Consider the following 10,771-nt stretch of genomic DNA (forward strand, 5'->3'; position numbering starts at 1 on the left):
TTAGAAACTACATGCTGCACTGTCAGGTGTGACCCAACCCCCTCAATGCTGTCAAAGGTTATAGTTCACATGTTGTCTGATGACGGACTCCTCCTTTTGACATTTAAAGGTTCTGCTCACCCTCAGGCCTTCAAACGCATGTGCACACACTTAACTGGATGTTATCGTTGCTGATTTCTGCTGTTGCGTCACCGCACAGAACTAATACTAAATTAGCATCAAGACAGTATTAGAAATGTTCATAAGATGAAGTTATGATGCGATTTGTTATATTACATTACTGTACTTAAGCACAAAATATGCACATCTGTGCTTTATTTATATTTCTAGTAACCTTTACTCCACTACATTTCCTCTCTTTGTTACTTGTTACTACCAAATAAAATCAGAAGAAGAGTTGGTAATGGTCTGTATTTATATAGAGCTTTTGTGGTCTTGAGCTGCTTTATACTACAGTTTTCCATTCACACGCTTCAAATCAAGGACACATATAGACTAGTAGGCCCAGGAATTGAACCCACAACCTTCCAGTTGAAAGACAACTCACCCTACCACTGAGCTACCATGGTTCAATCTTAACCCCTCACATTTTTTGAATACTTTTACATCTAAAGCTTAAGTACATTTTATATCAGATAATGCCTTTTGATACTTAAGTACATACTTCAAGACTTTTACCTAAATAATATTATAAAAAGTGACTTCAATGCAATGTTACTCTTACAGTATGTACTGCACAGTGATACAGAGCAAGTCTTACTGACATTCCTCAGTGCAAACACATTAAGTTCTCTACTGTCTATCTATTGTAGTAAGTGCTTAGTATGAAAGTGAGACACTTAAATAGCCATTCTGTTAAACACGGAAACATTAAACTGACATGTGAGTCTGATCTATTGGAAAGGAAAGTCAGCAACTTTTATCATTTTCAATTCATAATTTTATTTAAGCAAAGAATTATAAAGTGGTCACAAATAAACAAAAATGTCTACACAGTCTTCTATATAGTCGTCGACTATAGACATTAAATAAAAGGTTAAAAATGTCATATATTACAACAACTTCATAAATGTACGCAGAGTGGAGCCAGTGTGAAAAAGTCAGTCAGTCAGTCATCATCTACCGCTTTATCCTCAACCAGAGGGTCGCGGGGGGTGCTGTGCCAATCTCAGCTACATCGGGCGATAGGCGGGGTACACCCTGGACAGTTCGCCAGTCCATCGCAGGGCCACACACAGATAGAGACAAACAACCATTCACTCTCACACTCACTCCTATGGTCAATTTGGAGTGTCCAATTTACCTATCCCCACATTGCATGTTTTTGGACTGTGGGAGGAAGCCGGAGTACCCGGAGAGAACCCACGCACACACGGGGAGAACATGCAAACTCCATGCAGAAAGGCCCTTGTTCCAACCGGGGCTCGAACCCGGGTCTTCTCGCTGCAAGGCGAGAGTGCTAACCACTACACCACCGTGTGGCCCGTGTGAAAAAGTATTAGTATTTAATACTAAATGATTAAAAATATATTGCACAAGCATGAGTCTGTATCTCTTTGCAAAAGCACCAAAGAAATCCCCACCAGGAAAAAAATGTTGAATATTGTGACAACATCGCACTCAGGTTTTAAACTTTATAAAAACAAAAATGCCATTCAAGACTGTAAAATATCTACCAAAGGCACTGTGAGGCCAATATTTAAAATTTTGTGGAAATGAACAGAAATGTTTCAGGCTTTGGTGTCGTCAGGTGAGCTCCAGTGTTGGCCTAGAACCTGCATGAAAAAGCAGCTGCATCTGGTCTGAGATCTTATTGAAGTAAAGTCAGATGGAGAATCAGAATTACTCCAGACATTTACAGGTGCAACTGCATACAGAGACGTGAACATCAGTGGTTAGGTGTAATGTGTAAGATTCAGGAACTCCTCTCGGGTCTTGGGATCATCGAGGTAAATTCCCAACATGGTGCTTGTTATTGTGCGGCTGTTCATCTTCTGGACGCCACGCATTACCATGCACATGTGCCTGTGAACCCACACAAACACAAAGCTCAGATTCTTGGCAGCTGCAGAATGTTGTTCACAAGCACAACTTTACAATGCAAACAAAGAAGAGTTCATCCTTTCTGGTATGCAAAGGTCACTGTAGTTCCCTGACAAACTTGGGAAGGGGAGGGGTGAGTGGAGGAGGATCTGCAGTCTCACCACTAATGGTGCTTTTCCACTACAAAGTCCCGGCTCGGCTTGACTCAACATGTTTTTTTTTGCTTTTTCATTAGTGATAGTACCTGGTACCTGGTACTTTTTTAGTACCTGTTCTGACAAGGTTCCAAGCTGAGCAGATATTAAAATATGATGTCATCAGACTGCCGGCCACTGATTGGCAGAGTGTCGGTTCCAGTGCCGGGACAAGAATCAAACCCAACAACGCCGCACTGTAGATCACTTAAAACCAATCTGAAGCGAGGCATGCTGGAGCTGGGTCGTGGAAAAGCGCCATAAATGTCACTAATGCTTACACACTAGACCTTTAAGTGGAAAACGTCTAAACAGCATGATGTCTTGGCTCTGAGTCATCATGGTTTGGCACATAAAGTCAATTTACAAGCCCGGGGAAGTGTTGTAAATTAAGATTTATAGCTCCTACTACAACAAAACACTGCACAGTAAAATTATTTACAGTAATGCTAATACATTCCATGTGATTTATTCATGAAAAGGAAGACAGCATTGTTATTTTGAATTAAAAGTATGTTTTACAATTGAAGGGGGGTGGGGGTGTACTTACGCTGCTTCAATAACCACAGCTACACCTTTTGGCTGCAGAGCATCAGATATTGCCGTGGCAATCTGCTTCGTCAGCCGCTCTTGAACTAGAAGCAAAATAAATGAGCATAATGTGACCGGGACAGAAGCAGGTGGCATTCAAGTCCAATGATGTGAGAGGAGAACATTGCTGCTTTTAATGTGTAAAAAATGTCAAGCACAATGTTTCGTTTGCTTACCCTGAAGCCTCCGACTGAAAATATCCACAATCCTGGAAACAAAGAGAAGATGTAATAATGATTAATCCTTTCCTCCTTGAATAATGCTAACGTCAGCCTGTGACCCCTGGGCTCAACTCAGGCCAACCGACTGTACAGACCCCTCATCTGTGAATGATTCACCCAACTGACTGCTCTGAATCGTCCTGGTGAGGTTCAACTCGTCTGTCTGAGAGACTCTGTCACTGTTGTAGCTTTGTGTATTCAGAGAGGTGTGATATTTTAGGGAAGGGGGACAGGCTGTGATAATAACTGGTGATTCCCACAGGTCTGGAGGGATTTTCTCATGGCTCGAGAGAGAGGAAAGAGTTTAGCCTTGTGTCTGTGAGTGGGGTTTGCTTGATGAGGGGGACTCGACTCTAATCCTCCAGGTCAATGCACTGACATAACAGAAGAACGCAGCCACCCAGCACTAACACTAGAAACATACAGTACAGCCACAGTGACAGCAGGCTGTGAGTTATTAAACACAGGAAGCAAGGGAGAAATGAAGGACATTATGGCAGCACACACTCACAACTGTAAATAGCTATTTCAGGGTTGAGACCTGGTTTTAGGGTTAGTGTTAGTGTAATGTGTATTACCTTGCCAGCTTGCTGAGTCCCACCACCTTTTTATTTGGCACATACCCAATATGAACCTGGAGGGAAATGACAGCAGAAGTTGTCATCATCATAGAACATTTATTTATTGGTTTTTAAGATTGATTTTAAGTACTTACTTGAAAACTAGACAGTCCATTTGCACTATCTTGGTTCTAAACACATTTATCTACAGACACACAGTGCTCAGGCTTACCTTGCCAAAAAAGGGCACTAGATGATGCTCACAGAGCGAAAACATATCGATGTCCTTCACAATCACCATCTCATCATGGTCTTCATCAAATATGGCGTTGTTTAAGATGTCTGGGGCACAAACACACACATATACATTCTTTTAGTGATATTATAACAACATTTTTTGAATGCAATTCAATACCTTAACACTACTTAAACTACAACCTTTAGGTTCTGGATACAGCGCCTAATCTACATGACATATTCAGACACAGTACAGTAATAGGTTTTATAGCAAACATATATTTAGTTGCCCTAGAAGGAAATAGGTTGTATGAGTTATGAGAATTAAAAACACCTACACGATGAAGAAGACGCAAAATATAAATAAAGTAAAATAAATTTCCCATCTCATCTCACAATAATGTGTGTAAGTTCATAGAGGTCCACAAGAAATTCAGTCCTCAGGGCTGGGCTGCTTTTGGCTCCAGGTCACACTATGGACCTGCTTGCCTTAAGCGTACTTGTGGTGCCTGCCTCACCAGTACGCAGTCGGTGCCCTTTTAATTTTTCGCCCCTGCCCTTCCAAAATGTCTGCGCACGCCACTGTTGATAAGTATCACTGTAATTTATGTTCTACTTTGGCTGTCTGGTTTGTGTCTTGCAAGCCCATTAGAGGCGGGCTGTGCATGTTTTCTGTACATGACACGATAATAACGGTCATACTAAACCAGGGGTCTGCAACCTATAGTATTAAAAGGAGCAAAAGGAGGAGTAAAAGGAGGAACATATTTGTTGCATTTATGACATTTAAAGTACAAAAAGAAAACTGTTGAAACGTAATTACTGTTATTACCTCCTATGAAGTAGCGAGTGTTAAACTTTGAAAGAAATAATAAAAATAGTGTTTTTTCCCCCCAAAGCTACAGAGAGCCACTGCAGAGGCGCTGAAGAGCCACATGCAGCTCTAGAGCCACAGGTTGCAGATCCTGCTGTACTAAACAATTACACAATCAAAAAAATACAAATCCTTCTGTTTCTTCGCTGTCACATTTTAGTATAAGAGCATCTTGATTCACTCACCAGCCACTGATTGAATATTTGCGTTCAAGGGCCACTTACAATATAGTTATGAGATAAATGTCCATTGATCAGTGGATCTGAGATACATGGCTCATTCCCACAACAACAGAAGTCACTTCCTTCAAAGGAAATAAAAGCCCTACACTGCTCTTCATTGTGTGTCGGTCAATTATAACAAGTTTTATGAGTAAAAGATCTGGAAAAAATTAAAATAATACAAAAAAACCCTGGTCAAATTTAACCCAACTCTGTATGTGAATGTGAATTAAACAAACACAGCAGCATCATAAGGATTTTAAGTTCATTCTTCATTTCAAGTGTACCTAATAAAGTGGCCAGTTCAAGTAGGTTGCGTAAACTCACCGTCGACGCTTTCGTGGTAGCCCTTGGTGAAGAACTGCATCGCCTTGGCGGCGCGCAGCGGCGTGCGCAGCAGCCCCTGTCGGTCCGTGTCCTCGCCGAGCTCCCGCAGAATGCTGGTGTAAGCGGCTTCCAACGCGGGCAGGTGCGATTTGTCCTCCGCATCTTTGCGGGACGTCTCGTGCTTGCAGTACACTATGGACGCCTGGCGGTGTTCCACGGCGTCGTTGACGTTGACGTTCCCGTTGCAGATGCCGTTCATGTTTGCTGTTGTGGATGAGGAGAAGATGAGGGTGTAGATGAGTGAGTGAGTGAGGAGGTCGTGCAGGTGTGAGTGAGTGAGTGAGTGAGTGTGCGTGCGTGTGGCCACCTCTGTCCCTCTGGCCGATCTGTACGTTTATAAAGCCTCCACCAGCGACCACGTGCGCACGAGTTTCCCATTTGTCAAGGGGCCACCCACGTCAAAACAACGAGTTTCGTCAGCAGACTCACATCAGCTCTCATCCCAAACCAAATACCCGCAAACGATTCTCTCCGCATCTCTCATTAGTTATGCTCATTTTTCTTCTTTAAACGTTTCTATTGACAAACCGTCCTCCCTCAGCAGACTCATGACTTCACGTGGAGCTTCATGGACTATAAGGCATATTATAACAACCCTTTCTCCTTGAAAAGAGAAATCCACTTCATGCCCACAATAAACACATATACTTTCCACCCCTGTTTTCTGGTTATCTAAATGTAGTTTATCAGAGACAGGATATTTCTTTACATCTGTTTTCATGGCTTGAAATTCTTCTATTTCTCCTCGTTTCTATTTCTTCAACATCTTTGACTTTGTCGTATAGTCTTTGTGAATTCCCACCTGGTCCTCTGACATTGTCTGCTGATGTCTGGTTTACATTGTGTGGTTACTATGTTACTATATGTGAAAATAGACTAATGACACACATTCAGAAGGGTGCTGGCTCAATCAAAAATCGCCATAACAGAGAAAAGGACTTTCAAACTCCCCTTTTTCATGTTGGGGTTTGACCTCACTGTTTTATTTTCAAAAGAAATAGACCCCATGTTGACCCTCTTTGAAAACAGACAATGGATAGTAATAAAAGCAATTGATCTAAGAAGCATTAAAAAGAATGAGCTGTGCCAGTCATATTTTCCGTAAATCCTAAGATGACATTTGCTTAAAAAGTTTAAAACTCGCTTGTACTGAAAAGGTGCTTGCTTTGGCAGTGAAGTGAGACTTATATTCTTTTTTGTCAACAATAACCCACGGATTTGCTCTGATTCATTGTCTAATCCCAGGCGTGTTGTGGAGGCTTAGTGACTTTTACACAATAAAACAAACCAATAGGTGATGCTTTTGTGTATCATTAGTATGTAAGAAAACTGGATTTGTTTCAGTTTCATGTTTCAGTTCATGTTTAGCGTTACTTCAAAGAACTCATTGTCCCTGAAAGATTAAAGACAAACTGAGAATTCTTGAAGCTGACATAATGTGCCTGTAAATTTGATCTGGATTATTTTATTTGTTTTCTGTTTGTTTTAAATGTGTAACTGTGTAACTGTCAAGTGTTTAGTATTTGCTGCTTCCTATCTTGGCCAGGACACCCTTGATGTTCTTAATCTCAATGGGATTTTCCTGGTTAAATAAAGGTTAAATAAAGGTTAAATAAAATAAAAAAAGGTGGCACAAGGCAGTTGTTAGTGTACAAGGCAGTTGTTAGTGTAATGTATTGATTAAGTTACCATGACTCATCATTTAGCTCTGTCACCTGATTTCTTTTGGCTGAAGACAGATCGGGAAAGTGTCTCTTGAACAAGAGGAGATGGGACATGGACTGTGATATGTGATAAATTAGTCAGGAAGCTTTCCCAGAATCATCACGGTGCATGTAATCCGAAATTTGTGGATATGGGTCAAATTCTTACATGCAGACATGAAGTCACCAAAAACAGACACATATATTATATACCGTTAAGATAGTTGTGTACTTTAACTTTCATCTATCTATCTATCTATCTATCTATCTATCTATCTATACAAATCAACTATTTACCAAATCAAAAATACTCAAATTCTATGACTTAATAAAATACCGCACAGTACAGATGATTTATAGGGCTGCCAACAAAAACCTCCCTCACAATCTACAGACATTATTCCTGAACAGAGGGGAGGGACACAAGAGGGAACATGAGGTTTAGGCAGAGAAGGGTAAGAACTACATTAAAATCCTTTACTGTATCGGTCACGGGGGTCAGACAGTGGAACAATCTGGATGAGGAGATGAAAAAATCAGCAAAACTGAGTGTATTTAAAAAGAAGTATGTAGAGATGACTATTAATCGATACAGAATGACACAGAAAGAAAATATAACAAAGGTCAGAGACAGAAATTTGTAGACACTGGGGGAAACGGTGCAACGGAGCGATGGAACAACATGGACACATGTACAGACACACATGGAGTCTGAGTTGACTGTCTAGAGCTAGACTATATCTCTGAGTGCTACCGGATGCTGAAACATGTTTTCTTTGTCAAAATGTCATAAAAAAGAAAAAGAAAAAGGAAATGTATGATGATAATGGGGGCGGGACTAGTTAAGCTTTGCTTCTCCCACTTTCCCTTTCGGTTATGTATATTGTGTGAACTGCAATGTTATGTGATGAGTGATCTAAATGTCATGACCGAAATAAATAAATAAATAAATAAATAAATAAGTACACATTTCACAAATTTGTACTTTACTTTGTTATTTCTAGCAACTTTTACTACATTTTATATCAGAAAAAAAATGTAGTGTCAAACTTTAAGACTTTTACTTGCACTTTTACTCAAGTATCACTTTAAGGTACTTCACTCACACGCACTAAATCATCATATATAATCATAATCACGTCAACACTCACCAGCCTGTCCTCGTGCTGCGCAGTTAAAATGGTGACTGAAGCAAAGTTACAGCATTGTTAGTTTTACTTTCTCTGCTCCTCACTCACTCACTCACTCACAGGAAATGAGTCGAGCATTTACAGTAATCGTTCCTAACAGTATGATCATAAGTCTGCAGGTTTTCTGCCCTGAATTGATTTTAATATTTTCTGATCATTATATTAATATAATTTCAATGTAAGAATGATTTTAATATAATGATAACAGTGAATTGAACACATACTACTCTAAAGTGTAAAATAGTATCAGACAAAAAACATCCAACATAATTAATTAAATATAATCTAAATAAGAGGAGGGCCCACACGGTGGTGTAGTGGTTAGCACTCTCGCCTTGCAGCGAGAAGACCCGGGTTCGAGCCCCGGTTGGAACAAGGGCCTTTCTGCATGGAGTTTGCATGTTCTCCCCGTGTGTGCGTGGGTTCTCTCCGGGTACTCCGGCTTCCTCCCACAGTCCAAAAACATGCAATGTGGGGATAGGTAAATTGGACACTCCAAATTGACCATAGGAGTGAGTGTGAGAGTGAATGGTTGTTTGTCTCTATCTGTGTGTGGCCCTGCGATGGACTGGCGAACTGTCCAGGGTGTACCCCGCCTATCGCCCGATGTAGTTGAGATTGGCACAGCACCCCCCGCGACCCTCTGGTTGAGGATAAAGCGGTAGATGATGACTGACTGACTGACTAAATAAGAGGAAAATTCAATCAATAAATCCTTTCAATTTAACTGGGATTAAAGGCTTTAATGAACAAAAAGTGATAACACTTGTAATCACTGGTAGCAACTATAGGTGAGAAGAAAAGTGCAATTATTGGTGTTTGAAAAAAGTGAGCAAAGATGCTTCAGAAACGTTACATTTGAATAAACTCTGCGTCCTATTTTTATTCAGTTGGCTCCAGCGTCTGCTCTACAACTATCACTGTCAGTGAGTCAATATCACTTTTCTAAGACTTTCAAGTAACCATGGCGACAGAAATCAATTTGGAGCATCACAGTGTCATCACAGTCATACTTTAACGTACAAACGTGGTTGGAACTTTAAACGAGTCACAAGACTTGGGACTTTTCTGACCTAAGTCAACGTTTTGATACATGTTACGGTTTTTAAACAATCGCAGTTTACGTTTTGTACTTTTTTTCGACGCTTTCTGATTTTATAATGATTGTGTGTGTGGTCTGTGAAGTGTGTGGGCGGATCGCTAGAGTGATCCAGCAAAATAATCACCAAAAATGTCTAAACAAACTCTTCTCCTGCCCACAATTTCAATTGACTTGTAGTTTTTCTTAAAATCACCTCAAAGCGCAGAGAGTTCTGGTCACAGTCTCCATCCACCTCAATGTTAAAATGTCTGCCTTGGAGTTTTGGAAAAACCAACCCGAGGGTGATTTTAAAACTGTGATTTCTCTGTCAATTCATGCCCGTTTGTCACAAATTTAAATGTGGGAGCTGCTGAAAGCCTCCTGACGCTCACAAACCAAAATTGTATCTCTATCATCAACCGTTCTTGAAATATGACAACTTTAAAACATACTGTTTTCTCAGCTTTCTCTGCTGGTTTTGGAGGGATAGGGACAGGTGTGTGTGTGCGTGTGTGTGGAGGCTTAGTGACTTTTACACAATAAAACAAACCAATAGGTGATGCTTTTGTGTATCATTAGTATGTAAGAAAACTGGATTTGTTTCAGTTTCATGTTTCAGTTCATGTTTAGCGTTACTTCAAAGAACTCATTGTCCCTGAAAGATTAAAGACAAACTGAGAATTCTTGAAGCTGACATAATGTGCCTGTAAATTTGATCTGGATTATTTTATTTGTTTTCTGTTTGTTTTAAATGTGTAACTGTGTAACTGTGTAACTGTCAAGTGTTTAGTATTTGCTGCTTCCTATCTTGGCCAGGACACCCTTGATGTTCTTAATCTCAATGGGATTTTCCTGGTTAAATAAAAGTTAAATAAAGGTTCAATAAAGGTTAAATAAAATAAAAAAAGGTGGCACAAGGCAGTTGTTAGTGTACAAGGCAGTTGTTAGTGTAATGTATTGATTAAGTTACCATGACTCATCATTTAGCTCTGTCACCTGATTTCTCTTGGCTGAAGACAGATCGGGAAAGTGTCTCTTGAACAAGAGGAGATGGGACATGGACTGTGATGTGTGATAAATTAGTCAGGAAGCTTTCCTAGAATCATCACGGTTGCATGTAATCCGAAATTTGTGGAAAGGGGTCAAATTCTTACATGCAGACATGAAGTCACCAAAAACAGACAAATATATTATATACTGTTAAGATAGTTGTGTACTTTAACTTTCATCTATCTATCTATCTATCCTTTTTTTAGGCGATCATGTTTCCATGGAAACGAGCCACACCATCATGTGACGCAGTTTCCTGCTCCTCCACAGTGATCGGTCGGTGGCGGGAGATTCCAGCATGGCGGTGCAGCCGAAGCAAAACCTTTCCATGGACAGTGCAGCCGAGAGTGGCTTCTTAAACTTCATCTTCTCCATGCCGGAGAAACCAGACACCACTTTCAGAGTATTCGACCGCAACG

General features: G+C 40.4%; 1 protein-coding gene across 1 annotated transcript; it reads right to left on the reverse strand.

The window, feature by feature from the left end:
* Positions 1–917: 917 nt before the first annotated feature.
* Positions 918–5,659, reverse strand: gch2 (GTP cyclohydrolase 2). Its single transcript, XM_058622053.1, has 6 exons — positions 5,269–5,659; positions 3,842–3,951; positions 3,628–3,683; positions 3,005–3,036; positions 2,788–2,872; positions 918–2,025 (listed from the first exon to the last, which is right to left on the reverse strand). Exons 1-6 carry the CDS (start codon positions 5,525–5,527, stop codon positions 1,896–1,898), a joined length of 672 nt encoding a protein of 223 aa, XP_058478036.1. The 5' UTR covers positions 5,528–5,659; the 3' UTR covers positions 918–1,895.
* Between the last annotated feature and the right edge of the window lie 5,112 nt (positions 5,660–10,771).

The sequence above is a fragment of the Solea solea genome, chromosome 21, assembly GCF_958295425.1.
Source record: "Solea solea chromosome 21, fSolSol10.1, whole genome shotgun sequence".
Lineage (NCBI taxonomy): Eukaryota > Metazoa > Chordata > Actinopteri > Pleuronectiformes > Soleidae > Solea > Solea solea.

Excerpts from the sequence above, each read along its gene's own strand:
- gch2 (XM_058622053.1), bottom strand. The coding sequence starts at position 5,527 with ATGAACGGCATCTGCAACGGGAACGTCAACGTCAACGACGCCGTGGAA. Across the intron at positions 3,952-5,268 it reads CTACCACGAAAGCGTCGACG|ACATCTTAAACAACGCCATA; the intron begins GTGAGTTTACGC and ends TTTGTGCCCCAG. Across the intron at positions 2,026-2,787 it reads GCTGTGGTTATTGAAGCAGC|GCACATGTGCATGGTAATGC; the intron begins GTAAGTACACCC and ends GTGGGTTCACAG.